General features: G+C 38.9%; 2 protein-coding genes across 2 annotated transcripts; both read left to right on the top strand.

The window, feature by feature from the left end:
* The first annotated feature begins 51 nt into the window (after positions 1 to 51).
* slc48a1a (solute carrier family 48 member 1a) lies at positions 52 to 2,853 on the top strand. Its single transcript, XM_018681699.2, has 3 exons — positions 52 to 195; positions 1,126 to 1,293; positions 1,441 to 2,853. Exons 1-3 carry the CDS (start codon positions 66 to 68, stop codon positions 1,575 to 1,577), a joined length of 435 nt encoding a protein of 144 aa, XP_018537215.1. The 5' UTR covers positions 52 to 65; the 3' UTR covers positions 1,578 to 2,853.
* An 85-nt stretch (positions 2,854 to 2,938) lies between these two features.
* On the top strand, positions 2,939 to 10,531 carry LOC108886551 (solute carrier family 26 member 9). Its single transcript, XM_018681509.2, has 21 exons — positions 2,939 to 3,067; positions 3,954 to 4,080; positions 4,297 to 4,436; positions 4,590 to 4,700; positions 4,855 to 5,030; positions 5,138 to 5,302; positions 5,397 to 5,549; positions 5,691 to 5,773; positions 5,884 to 6,031; positions 6,115 to 6,228; positions 6,345 to 6,422; positions 6,538 to 6,633; positions 6,739 to 6,845; positions 6,961 to 7,030; positions 7,120 to 7,212; positions 7,319 to 7,459; positions 7,590 to 7,841; positions 8,261 to 8,315; positions 8,658 to 8,794; positions 9,338 to 9,397; positions 9,488 to 10,531. Exons 2-21 carry the CDS (start codon positions 3,956 to 3,958, stop codon positions 9,497 to 9,499), a joined length of 2,316 nt encoding a protein of 771 aa, XP_018537025.1. The 5' UTR covers positions 2,939 to 3,067; positions 3,954 to 3,955; the 3' UTR covers positions 9,500 to 10,531.
* Positions 10,532 to 14,494: the final 3,963 nt, after the last annotated feature.

Here is a 14,494-nt window from a genome sequence, read left to right on the forward strand (position 1 = left end):
TTAACATACGCTTTTGTCGCTAACGCCTGTTACAAACTTCAAGGTAGCAGAAGTTACATCTTACAATGGGAATCAGCAGGATTTACATTAGCATAGGCTATGCTACCTTTGGTGCCCTGGTGGGACTTTCGGCTTTCCTGGTCTGGAATATTGCCTATAAACAGCCATGGACGGCGGCCATGGGAGGCCTGTCAGGTATGTTAACACACCTATAGCGGCAATTGTCAACATTTAATGTTATTGTGATCGGCAGCTTCGTCTTTCTCACATGATAGCATAGCATTTAACTTAGCCTGTCTAATCCTTAATACGCAGGCCTGCACCATTAAACAGTATCCCATCTTAACCACAGCATTTAAAGATGGTTATTATATTCTCTGTTTTATATTTAGTCTCTCTCTTGTCGCTGAAGTCTTAACAACACACAATTTGCTATTAGCACATGCAAGTTACTAATGTTGTTACACCTTCATATGTATTAATATCCCGACCGATACTGGAGTTATGAGGCTGATATCAACATTTGGTGGTTTTAAAAAATCCAATATAGGACGATAGTAATTTTATAAATAATTAAATAAATATACAAACAGAATTTACTCAATAATCTTAATACAGGTCCCACAGATTTCTTCTGGGTTTTAAAGTGTGACCAAGATACATACTGAGAGGGATATTTTACATTTGAAAAATCAACTTGCCAGTGTTCTGTGAGAGGGTGTGTAATGGAGACATTAAATAACCTCAAACCTATCGGACATTTCTGTACTGCAGTGGCCAACATATACACAACATAAGGTAATATTGGCTGATATATTGGCACAGCTGATTTGTTGGCCTAGTTGTAATATGCACAGTTACAGCAGTTAGTTATGGTTGCCAAACAGTGCCAAATGAACAGCTGTGATTGGGATTTTTAACTTTTTTCTGACATTTTACAGATTAAAAGATTTAAAAAAGATTTTACAAATTACACATTTCTTGTAATGAAATTCAACTAGTTTCAGCCCTGTACAGTATATGATGGATTTTTTTTTTTTTTTTTTTTTTTTTTTTTTAAATATGATGCTCTAGTTATTTGGATATAGTGTCTCTTTTGACAGGAGTGTTTGTCTCTTTTGACAGGAGTTTTAGCGCTCTGGGCTCTCGTCACACACATCATGTATGTGCAGGACTACTGGCGCACCTGGCTCAAAGGGCTCAGGTTCTTCATTGGTGTTGGCGTGCTCTTCTCAGTTTTGGCAGTGGCTGCTTTCATCACCTTCCTCACTCTGGCCATCACACAGAAGCAATGTAAAACCCTCCTTCCATTGTTCCTAGTTTATAATGTTTAATATTCAATATGATAGAGAACGTATCACACAGATATATATTATGAACAACACACACACACACAATTAAAATGAAAATATTAATCTTCCTGCTCTTTCTGTCCCACAGCTCCTACTGACCCAAGGAGCCTCTACCTCTCTTGTGTGTGGAGCTTCCTGACTCTCAAATGGTCCTTCCTCTTGGCCTTGTACTCATACAGATACCGCCAGGAGTTTGCAGATATCAGCATCCTCAGCGACTTCTAGTCAGTGCTGATTTTATAGACTGTGATGGACTTTGAGGGCTTTTAGGCTGCCAGCAGGAGCTGGTCAAGGAGCTTTTGTGACACAGAGGAAGAAAACCAGACATGGCTAGATTTAAAAGTCATCTGACTTTTAACACATGGAGCTGCACTTGTTGCCCTTGCTTAACAAGTTCTTTGTATTGTAACCTGTTCTCCTACTTTTAATGACCTACTTATTATATTCCTGTTGTAGTCATAAGTCTAAACCTCTGAAGACTGGAACTGCTTTTGAGTAAACTGCTGGAGGCTATGAATGAAGAGACATCGAGGGATTTTCACAGATTTGATCTCGGAATTGTTTAATCCAAGAAAAAACAACAAAAACAAAAAACTAATATGTTAACGGAAATCCCTGGCATAACAGATTTTAATCCAACGATTAGTTGTTAAAACGAAAATGAAAATACTCTCAAACCAAAACCAAAACCACCTACCTAAAACCACTCTAGGTTGACAGTGTATGTTGGAGTGCTTGATTGTTTTTACCCAAATGAGCGTGAAATGAATAGCTGCAGCCCTGAACCACAGAATATTCATTTCTGTCACTGTTGTAGTCTGAAAAGTTAGTCTTTTAGCTCCATTCATCATTAGTGAAGCAATTTTAGGAAGATTTTTTTTTTTATTCAACCACTGATTTGAATAGTTGCACTCTCATCCACAGCTTTTTACAGATACTAGTTAATGTACGATCCCAAGGAGGAAAGTGTATCTTAATTCTCACTTGATACTTATTTATTAGAACTGAATGTTTGAGTTGTATATCACGCCCAAAGAAAAGGCATTCCTGTGGAATTTGTGCTTTCCATCTTTTGTTCCACCAGGGGGAGACTTCCTTTTTCCATCCATAGTCTACACACATTCCTCATAAGAGAAAAAACAAATAGATTTGATAAATAATTGCACTTTAGTCTTTGATATTGATGCCATTGTTTTGCACACAGATCCTGATACAGTGGGGGAAAAGAAAATCATGTGTTACATGTTGTCATTCATGTCTAACCCTTTTCAATGTTGAAATACACTATTTATATGTATCATTTATTTTACAGTTAGTATGATTTGTGTAAGTCAAGTTAAAGTAGGCTTTGTAAGGTTTTGCTCCAGCTGTAGCTTATGTCTGCCTTCTACCATAAAACATGGAAAATTGTATTTTTGTTGATGAGAGAATGAATGTAAGAATGATACGTGTGTGTATATAAAAACTGAACCCATTAAAGATACATTTATTGTTAATTACACCATGTTGTCTTGCTCTACACCACACAGCAGCATCCTTGCAAATCTGTGGTGTAAGTGATTCAATTGTGTTTTCCTGTAAGTTTGATTTTCAGTTTCTTAGGCTCCACCCACAACGTGTAAAGAGTCTTAAGTGTGACCTGATAAGTAATCAAGCAAATGAGTGATACCCACATCTGAGCCAAATGCCTTCAGACTTTGTGCTTCAACAATAAGGTACAGTGCTGTGTTCTCACACTTCCTCTGTCTTATTGCTTTGACATTAATCAGTTCTTCTAAACAGATGGTAATAATGGATGTGTTGGCCTTTTACTTGCAACTCATTATCATTTTATCAGTAAATATAGGTATATGTTTGTAGGAATGACATTTACAGATTATGTAGAGCAGATACTTCTAGCCAATGGCTCCTGTTGACTGTAAGTCATTGAAAATACTGTACACTGTATTGTCAGTGGGTTTCCTTTTGTCATATTGTGATGTTAACTCTCTTCATCTCCAGCTTTATGTCCTGTTGACCATCTGTTAACCCTTAAAGCTAAATCACCTATGATTTTTAAGTGTAGATTTTCAGTCATTATCATAGGTTTTGTTCTAAAATATGGAAAGCGGTAAAAAATAATGCCATTTTTTCCTGCATGCAGGGTGTAAGATTACTGAAGACAGAGTGAACTTGTGTGTGTGTGCTATTATTTACCTGGTGCTGATCAAATATTTTAGCAGTCCTCCAACCTGTTGGCTGGTCCTTCACCTGTCAAGGTTAGATTAGGGTCTTGGCACGTGAAACATGCCTCTTAAATCTAGAACAGCACTGCAAGTGCAACCCTCAAGATTAATAGAAGAAAATGTATTTAAAAAGATATGATTTCAGATCACTTGTGCTAAGATATATCTTGTAGTAATGCTGCCTTGATGTTTTTCTAGATTGTAAAAAGTAGATGTTATGAGACTCAATGCTACAACTGATAAATATGTTAGAGTACTGTTGGAAGTTGAATCATTTGTGTTACTTGTTATTTCTTGTAAATCCTCAAATTGCACATTGAGAATACAATATTACAAAGTTTTCTTCGTGGCTTTAATATGTTTCAATGTGCTTTAGCCATGCAACAGGACCGCCCACGTTATGTGATTGACAGGCCGGCATATAACCTCCCAGACTTCGACAGAGAGTTTGACAAGAGGAGTAGACAGTTCCCTGTTGGAGAGAAAGTAAAGAAACTCTTCAGGTACAGAATTACAATCTCACCGCACAGTCAACATGAACTACAAGTCTTCCTATCACACAAATTCTACCTCTGGCAAGCTTTGTGTTGTGATCAAACGGTAGAAAGCCCTGTAGCTATGATTCCATACAAAGTTTAGACATGTGTTATGGACTTTTTCAAAGTAAAAACAAGAAAACCAGAGCTTTTCAGAGAGTTTCTCTCGTTTGTTTCTGTCAGATGCTCTCTGCCGAGACTGAAGGGCTTGTTATTCAGACATCTGCCTGTACTGAGCTGGCTTCCCAAGTACAAAGCGAAAGAAAACTTGCTGTGTGATGTCATCAGCGGGGTCAGCGCCGGCACCATTCAGGTTCCCCAAGGTCAGCCAATCCTCTCCTCTCTCTGATGCTTCTGTGTAATACCCACTGACTGATGCAAGCTGCTGCAGTGTTGGCTCCAGTGTATAACCTGTTTTTTTCTATATGTGATCATGATTTATTTGACAGTTATAAAAAGGTTTCTGTTCTTTCTAGGCATGGCATTTGCCCTCCTGGCAAATCTCCCTCCCGTCAATGGTCTCTACTCGTCTTTCTTCCCCCTCATCCCGTATTTCTTCATGGGCACTGCTCACCAGATGGTTCCAGGTAAATCAGAGTGATTTATCTACTGCGATTTCATAGGATGACAGTGATAAGTTGCCAGAGCTGCACAATGCAGATCTGCTGCACTCAGCCTGACTCTGCCCAGTGTGCAGTATGACAAAGAAAATAGATGTGACACACTACTTCCTATGTCCAGGTACTTTTGCTGTCCTCAGCATTATGGTGGGAATCGTGTGTCTTAGGCTGGCTCCGGAGTCAGACTTTGGTCATTTCAATGCCACTCTCAATACTACAATAGTGGACACAGACAGGATGAATGAGATTCGCCTGGGAATATCTGGAACCCTGGCCTGCCTCACTGCGATCATACAGGTACTTGTGCCAGGAAAAGTTCAGTTTTCTAAAGTGAATTTTTAAAGAAATGAGAGGTACAATTTAATCTAAAAATGACACATTGGAAACTACTTGTATCCACACAGATTGGCCTTGGCTTTATGCAGTTTGGCTTTGTTGCCATCTATCTGTCTGAATCCTTCGTCAGAGGCTTCATGACTGCTGCAGGATTGCAGATCCTCATCTCAGTGCTCAAATACATCTTTGGCATCAAAGTGCCACCTTATAGTGGCCCGCTGGCTGTTGTATATGTAAGTATCTGTTTCATGTACTGATTAAAGAACATTAAAAGGCTTTGGTGGTTGATTTGCCAACAAAATATGTAATTTTTATTCTGTGTCACAGACTCTCATAGATATTATAGCTGGCCTTCCTGATACCAACATAGCGTCGTTAGTATTTGCTCTGGTGAGCAGCGTTGTTCTGATTATCGTGAAGGAGCTGAGTGCACGCTACCGCCACAAGCTGCCCTTCCCCATTCCTATGGAGATCATTATTGTAAGTAGTGTATGGCTTGTTGTTTCCCAGTGTGCACCTCTTTAAATTTCTGTTCAGTTTCATGCAGCTGTAGGCCAGATCTCTATGTACCACAGCATAAAGATGATAGTGGTGATTACTCCCTTTTGCTGTTCTACACAGGTGGTGGTGGCAACAGCCATCTCAGGCCCTCTGCATCTTCCTGAGATCTATCACATGGACATAGTGGGGGAAATCCCTCTGGGGTGAAGCAAATATCAGCACGCTCATTATCAATGGCTGCTTTATTTATTGTAATTACTCATGCAACTAGTTTTTTACTGTTCAATTTAGATTTCTTGTCTCTATTTTCCAGTTTCCCAGCACCAATCCTGCCAACAGTGAGTCAGTGGGAAGACATGTTGAGCACAGCTTTCTCCTTGGCAATAGTGGGGTATGTCATCAACTTGGCTATGGGCAGGACACTGGCAGCCAAGCATGGCTATGATGTGGATCCCAACCAGGTAGAAAAACTGTATCTCTTTTACAAGTTGGAAATGTGCATTTTATTCCATTTTGGAAACACCGCTTGGATGGTCTTGTACAGGAAATGTTGGCTCTTGGCTGCAGCAATTTCCTCGGCTCCTTCTTTAAAATCCATGTGATCTGCTGTGCCCTGTCTGTAACCCTGGCTGTAGACAGTGCTGGGGGAACATCACAGGTGAGTGCTGTGTTACTTCACCAGCTGTAACTGTAATTTAGTCTTGCCTGTAATTTAATGAAGGCAAACAACAAGAATACCACATAACAAACTGCTGCACCTTTGCCCTCTCATAGTTTGCCAGTTTGTGTGTGATGCTGGTCGTAATGATTACCATGCTTGCATTGGGAGCCTACCTGAAACCACTTCCAAAAGTAGGTGGACGTAAGAGTATGATATTAGCACCTTGAAATATTATACAAAACATTTAAATAGAGGTAAGAAAGATTGTCATGATTAATATCGTCTATATTATCTTTGACTTCCCAGTCAGTGCTTGGAGCTCTAATTGCAGTCAACCTGAAAAACACACTCCTTCAGCTCTCTGACCCCTATTACTTATGGAAGAAGAGCAAATTAGACTGTGTAAGTCAAAGCCATGCCTTGGATGCAGTATTGCAGAACAACACAGTATCATTTCCCCAAATGTTTTCCTTTTTTTTCCTCACTCTATTGTTCTTTCTCTTGCAGTTTGTGTGGGTTGTGTCATTCTTGGCCACATTCTTTCTTAGCTTGCCTTATGGAGTTGCGATCGGAGTGGGCTTTTCCATCCTGGTAGTGATATTCAAAACACAGTTGTGAGTAAACTCCATGCAATATGTGCTATATTTGAACCATATTAAAAAATACAAAGCAGCAGGGTGTGAAGTGTATTTTAATGGATTACTCATTTTAATAATGTGTTCCTTCTAGTCGTAATGGCTCAGCAATGGTCCAGGTTATGGATACAGATATCTACAAAAACCCGAAGGCGTACACTAAGGTATGATAACAAAATATTTTTGTGTATTTTTTCTCATTACACATTACGTAGGTGGACCTACATCTTATATTTTTGTAATAATTCCACAGGTCGTGTCAGTAACGGGTGTTAAAATAGTGAACTACTGTTCACCACTCTATTTTGCAAATGCTGAAATATTTCGCCAGAGGGTAATCAAAAAGGTACAGTGAATAAATGACCTCTTTTGCAATCACTCACAGTTAGTCAGGTTTGAATGAGTGTGTTCATGTGGTGTGTGAGTGTTTACACAGGCATGTTTGTGTCTAGACTGGGCTGGACCCTGGCAAACTTATTCTGGCCAAGCGGAAGTTCTTAGAGAAAGAACAGAAGGAAAAGGCAAAAAATGAGAAAAGGGACAAGGAGACAAGAAGGAGAAAGCCCAGCTCTTTGGTTAGCATGAAGGTTCAGGTGAGATTAAGAATACATGACAAACACACATCATAAAAACACATACAAAACCTTTTTACGTTTCATATTTCTGCTGTTAAACATCTGTGACCTTTTCTGACCTTTCTGTATGTATTTCCTCTAAATCTAGACCATATCTCAGCTTGAACTGCAAAATGACTTTGATATGAACGATAGCAGTGCCAACAAACCTGAACCTCCCACCAGTTATGTCAACTTCCACTGTAGTGACATTGAGCTGGGTGAGCAGGCGCCTGACCAAGAGCCACCCAGTCCCTCTGCTGTGACACTGGAGTTGCAGCCCATGCCCTTCCACACCCTCATCCTGGACCTGGCAGGGGTCTGCTTTATTGATCTAATGGGCATCAAAGTACTGATAAAGGTTAGAAGCTGTTGATGTTGTAGGTTCACAAAATCTTAGCCTCAATATTTTAGTATATACATATACATAAGGCACACATAAAAGGTTCAGTAAAAACCATTTTACAGGGTTCATTCAAAAATAATTAATTTTAAATTTTAATTTCTGATGTGTCAAATGTCTGTGCATGAGAGAGCTTCAGTGCATGAGAATATCTAGGCTACAATAAATGTCTAAATTGAAGTAGGCAGGTCAAAGAACCCTTTAATAATAAAAGATGACGTTTTCAGTGCAGATTTTTGTTAATATATTGAACCTTTGGGGCAAAAGATTCTTTGATTTGGGAGATTAAACCCTGGGGTTCCTTACTGAGCCTTTTTATAAGATATTTTTATTTAGGCCAGCATGTCTTTGAACAATCTTCTTTATTCCCCACACAGATGAACTCAAGCTACGAGATGCTGGGCATTAAACTATACCTGGCTGGTGTTCAAGGTAAAATCTTAAATGACTTAAGTGTATTCACACTTGGTGGCCCTACTGAACAGTGGCAACAGAGACCTACTCATTCATACAACACTGAGTCTGTCAGGTCTGTGAAGGTCACTGGTAGAGTCATTAGGCTACATGTCTAAACACTTGTCATAGAGTGTTCATGCCAGTGAGATAAATGAATGATCCACAGTAACTAACTGTAATTGACTTGATTACCTTAAAGCCTCAAATCGGTGTTCTTCTTCTTGTCATTGTATTTGTCTTTAAATACCAAATGAACTTCAGGCAAAGTTACATTGTGTGTAAGTCCTTGTTTGATATTTGTTGTCTTGCTGCCTGCAGCCCAGGTGTATGAGGAACTGGAGGCTGGAGGAGCTTTTGATAACGGCAATATTGCCCGCAGTAATCTCTTCCTTTCTGTCCATGATGCCATTCTGTTTGCTCAGCACACCTCTGGAGAGAGGCGAGCCTCCGTAAAGGTAGGCCCCACTGAATAAAATAATGTTATCATACAAATCCTTTTCATAACATCACACACAAACACTTCCTGTTCAGAGGTTCTAAGGAGAGATTAAGAAGACTAGAACAGCATGGTTTATTTTGTAAGGAATTCCTCTTTTTAGCACGGCCTTTGTCACCTTATCAGGTCCAACAAGGGTAAACAGAATATTACATAGGCTTGTGTGACACAGTGAGTGTTGCAACAAACAAAGTTGTAAGTTATACCAAGGTCATGCCACATACAGAGTGTAGCTGAGTGTGTTGAAAAACTGACAATCCTTAATGTATAAGATTCATGAAAGCAGGTTATATACTGTATGTGTCACTGCTTTGAACTGGAAAATAAAACAGCTCTTTGAAAGCTGAAAATAAAATTACAGGTTACTACAGATTGTAATTAGTAATGTAAACTTTGGATGTCAACACAGACCTAAAACTAAGAATATTCTACTCCCACTGTTTTTAAAGACTTGTCAGTGTTTTTTTGCTTCAAATATATATGTTCATTTTGTTGGCTGCAGGCAGAGAGAGCAAGCCAGGAACTTGCTTTTAACATTAATGAGGAGATGGATTTGGAACAGGTATGCAATAGTTTGCCTACTAAAGCTGATACTACTTTTATTTATCATGAAGTCATTATTCTATATCTAACAGTAGTTTTACTTTTATAGGAGATGTTTTGAGCACTGATTGCTGCAGTGGAGATGCGCAGAAGAAAGATACCAAAAATATTGACAATAATCTTCAGTGTCACTGTAATTCATGGAAATTTATTGTTGCCAAAATATATTCTGTTCTTCTTTTTGCTGACTATCAATTATCCCAAATAAAATGTTTTAATTTGTGGTTGCCCACAGTAATCAGTGCTCGACTCTGCTCACAGGGGGGTGGTACATACCAGCACAAGAAACCCCCAACAACAAGTAAGGTCTGAGCAGATAATGAGGGGGACTCTGAGTCTCAGTTCACCCACCCCTCACAATAACTATGGAGTGAACCTGCTGACTGCGCAGTCATACAGAAGTGGTCCTGTAATTAACTGGAGTGTGCATGGCCACAGCTGTGAGGTACAGCCAGCTGAGCAGTCTGGCCAAATCCCTGTGGAGGCAAGACGTTGAGGAAGGCTAAACATAAATGAAAGGAGGAATACATAGCATCAGCAGTTTCATGGCTTTGTTGTCTTCAACTCTATTAAAGACCATAGGCTGCATCATTTTCCATAAGGAAGAATAAAGCCACAACAACCAAAATAACGCTTGTAGTTGTTGCTGGTTGCATCAGTGGAGTGACAAAGAGTAACAAAGAAAAATATGTGGGCCAACTAACTTGTGTTTGTGTAGCAGGTGCTTAAAGGCCTGTGGTGTCTAGTCTAGCAGCAGGCTGACAGTGGTGTTGGTATGCCTGTGATGCATGAATGGATTTATGAAGCTATTAAGAAATCATCCTAAGGTATTCTGGCACACATCTGCTCCTCTGCTCCCCTTCCTCTCTGCAGCAATTTGGCACAACAAGTGATTACAAGGTTTCTATGGCCATCAGCTTTAATTTGGAGCTCTGGGAAAGTCTCTCATCACTTAATATGTGTGTGCGCGTGTGTGTGAGAGAGAAAGAGAGAACATGTTTGTGTTTAATTTCATCACCTGCAGCTCATCCTTGTCTTTCTTTTCTCCCTGATTGCTTTCAGACCGTCTGTAGAAGCCCTCTGCTTGAGCCTGATTTAATTAATATGAATTTGAGAAATATCGAGAAAAAAAAATATGCTTCAAATAATTCATTGTTTGTCACATAGTTATGAGCTATTATGGCACTCTGCCCTGCCTATCTCGTCTTTGAATTTTTGCATGTATATGAGAACTTGACTGTCTTCTCACATACTCTGTCCATACATACATACATACTGCTTACTAATTCTAAGCAGAAGTGTGTATTCACAACAATAAGTAATAAAAACACTTGATTTTTGAATGCGCTTGTACTCTAACTCTGGAAACGGTATACAAAGACAATTAATATATAGCCCCCCACACACACACACACACTTATTTAACACCAGTGACACCCTTCACTTGTTAGCTCTGGAATATATCCACCCATCACTGTCAGTCCACCCTTTGCTACTTGTCTGCCTTTTTTTTTTTTTTAAACCTCTCCTGGCCCTCATTACATGGTGTGCAACTTTTATTCTTCTATTCTTTTATTCATTTTCAAAATTTACTGTAGGTTTTGGCCTATTATGCTTTTTAATTTGACCTTCTTGATATTGTGCCATACAATTATGCCTTATCAGTAAAGCTATAGGTAGAGAAAAACCCTAACCTTTCTGGAGGTCAACTGGTGATTACATTGAATTATGAAATGCTCCTAGCTAAATCCTTTTTCAAATGAGATACTGTTATAATGGACTAGCTTCTCAATCCCTGTAATTGCAAGTTCACATAAAAATTAATTTTACACCCCTTGCACATTCATTGACCATGATGGTTTAATTAACAAGGTCCCTTTTAGAAATTTGAGACGAAGAGATTTATGTATTAAATTTGTTTACACGCCCAGTGGTTTCATACTATTGAGACTAATTGCATAGTGTCAGAGGGTATCTCCTCGTTGAGTCATGGGACCATGTCATTTAGTGCTTGCCTGCTTTTATGAAGAGCTGCCCCTGAGACAATATTCAGCTCTGACCTTTAAGAATCAAGATTTAAATTTCAAGCGCTTTAATAAAAGCTAGGGAGCCAAATTTTATTAAAAGACTGTTGCTCAAATAGGCTGTGGGCTTGTAAGAGTCATCTTAGGAAATGAGGATGATAGAGTAACCAAAGCCACTTCTGGAAATTTAAATAATGGCTGTTTGACATTGATCAAGCGACAGCAGTTTGTGCTTTGCATATTACAGACCTATGTTTGGGGATCTATTCTGCTTCATTAACACACCACTTTGCAGCCAGGGAATCATAAATCTTGATGGTGCAATGTCAGCAAATTGTCTTTGGACAGGGTTTATTTACAAAGTTTGCTGAGGGCAAATCTGACCGCTGATAACTGGGTATTAATTAATGTTGTGTATTGTCTCATCTCAGTAGTTCAACAGCAATTAAATGCACCAACAATGGAACATTCTCTGGTGATTAATTAAGGCATAAAATTATTGAGTCTGTGTCTCTGACTAGAGGGTTGTTAATTATTTACAGTTAAATTAAGCCACAACCCCATGTCTGATGAAAAAGTACTGCTCAACCTGCTTGCCATTTTTGTTTTTCTCTTTAGCAACTTGTATATGTAATGAGTTCTTTCATTTCACGCTGCCATTTTTGCATTAAAAGTAATCACTGTTTTAATTATTTCAAAAACCATTGACCTTTATAGAAAGATATGAGCTACAAACAACCATAGTTGGAAATTGAAGCTGCAGGAAACCTCTAAAAGGTCTGTATTTTTATGTTTGTAATATATTTTTATTTTGAAGGAAGGAATTAATTGAAATTTCAGAAACAGTATCACGAACCAAAGCTGAGACAAGAAGATAAACCTTTGGAAAGATAAACAAATTTGACCTTCCTCCTGAACATGCCGTCAAGACAAAGATAGATTTGCAGCTATCGTGTTGGACAGATATGCAAGTCAGTGTCATCAGTGCAGTGTTTTATCATCCCATCAACTCATTAAACAGACCGGCAGGTACTGTTTGCTCTCCTGTCTTCTTATTAGATAAAAACTGCAGTGTGATGACTGCAGATACTAGCTCCTTACTGAGCCGTTCAATATCAGTGGGGAAATTAGACAAGACAATGCAAAACAGCGCAGTGTGGTGCAACGCTAAGGGAACTCATTAGAACACTACAGCGAGGGAGGAAACCACATGATGCTTTGCAACATGTCATCAGGGGTGTTGTGAGTGTTATTACACAATCATAATTTGATAGCTTGTGCTCAATTACTTTATTAATTTTAAGAATCTTGCATGATAATCTCACAGGCCAAGAAGGACATAAATGAGGGAAAGCATTGATGCAGTATGGTGAATCATACCGATGATTTTCATGATTTTCTACAGCTAAAATTCAGCAGACAAGATATTATATTTGTACAGTGATTTATCATTTCAAGGGGAGCTTTCCATTTCATGTTGTTTTGATTTTTCTCCAGTGCTCCATTTGACATTCAATCTGTCAAGGAGTCCATCTATATTGACACCATGTCAATATAGCTGTGAATATATGGCTATAACCTCATGCATGTAAACAGGAGACAGGGCTGTCTGAAGTGGTGATTAGCCTAATGCACAGTAACAGTAAAGGATCACTTGAAATGTCTGCATGATCCATCAGTTACACTTCAGTTACATCTTTACACAGTGATGTACACTTTTAAAGTCAGGCTTGAAAATTTAATTGTTGCGTGCTTTCAGCTGACAGCTGAGTAAGACTTCCAGGAACAGAGACCAGCCATGTGTGAGTCAACAAATGTCTGTCAGATAGAGCAGGCTGAGACCATTAACCACACAAGCATTAGTGGAATTGACCCCTGCTTCAGCTGCATGATATATCAGAATCATAAGCAGAAACGTTTGCAAATTAACTTCACATGAATACATCCCACACAGCTCTCCATGTGATACTCATTAACCTCAAAAAACAATGCTTACATTCTGAGAATAAGGGAGGAATGGAGGAGTGTAATATTGGTGGATTTGAATCGCAGTGAAAAACATTCTTCAGACCAGTTTGGTTTGCTCTCTTGATGTCTGGTGTCCCCTGGGTGCCTCTGCCTGTCTGTGGTGCAGAGGAAACACACCTGTCTGAAGCTCAGAGGAGAAATCTCTTGCTTTTATCTCAATAAACAGGCAAGCAGGCAGCCATTATCCAAAGCCCTTTACTGCTTTTGTTTACCTCTCCATCATCACTTGCCTTTCATCAGGGGAATTCAACTGTCATGGTGATTTATTAACTCTTTTAAATTAGAGCTAAATTGAATTAATTCATTGGATGCATGAAGATTGACCCGAAGCCTATTGCCCGGACTTTGAACAGTTTAACAGTGTGATATTAAATTTAGGGACAAATATGATCAGTCATTAATCACCTATTTCTGTTTTGAAGTCATAACGTTAATTTAAATTCATATTGCAGTATTGTATGTCAGCACAGCACAAACATCCGGACAGAGAATTCTCACTTTTCATGTGAGTCTTCTGCAATTCAGACAAACTTGAAAAGATTAGAGCTTTGTGTTTGTGCATTTGTTGTACGCGTACAAATGCAGACATTACACACGTCTTTGGCCATTTAGGCTCATGAAGCCTTTTCCAGTTACTGTGACAGCACCTCTGCTTGGTGAATTGGTGTGCTTTGTGCTCTAAAAACAGATGTATAACTGCACCATATTATGACCATCTACTCACCTGTTTCTTTCATTCAACTGACAACAACTGGTGTAACTGCTTCTCCACAGCTGCTCTTAGAGGTAAAGCAAAAAAACAACACAGTATGTACCAGTTTGTAGCAACGTGCAAAAAAGTAAAAATACTTCTCACTGAATATGTTCCAGCAGTTGGGCAACTATAGCATGGTCATATGACTTTTCTTTTCTTTTTAACAATAATTTTAATTGTTCTCTCTCGGTATCACTGTCATAAAGCAATATACAAATTACTAACATAATTTTAAGCTCTTGCAACCCAC

This window comes from Lates calcarifer, linkage group LG6, assembly GCF_001640805.2.
Source record: "Lates calcarifer isolate ASB-BC8 linkage group LG6, TLL_Latcal_v3, whole genome shotgun sequence".
NCBI lineage: Eukaryota > Metazoa > Chordata > Actinopteri > Centropomidae > Lates > Lates calcarifer.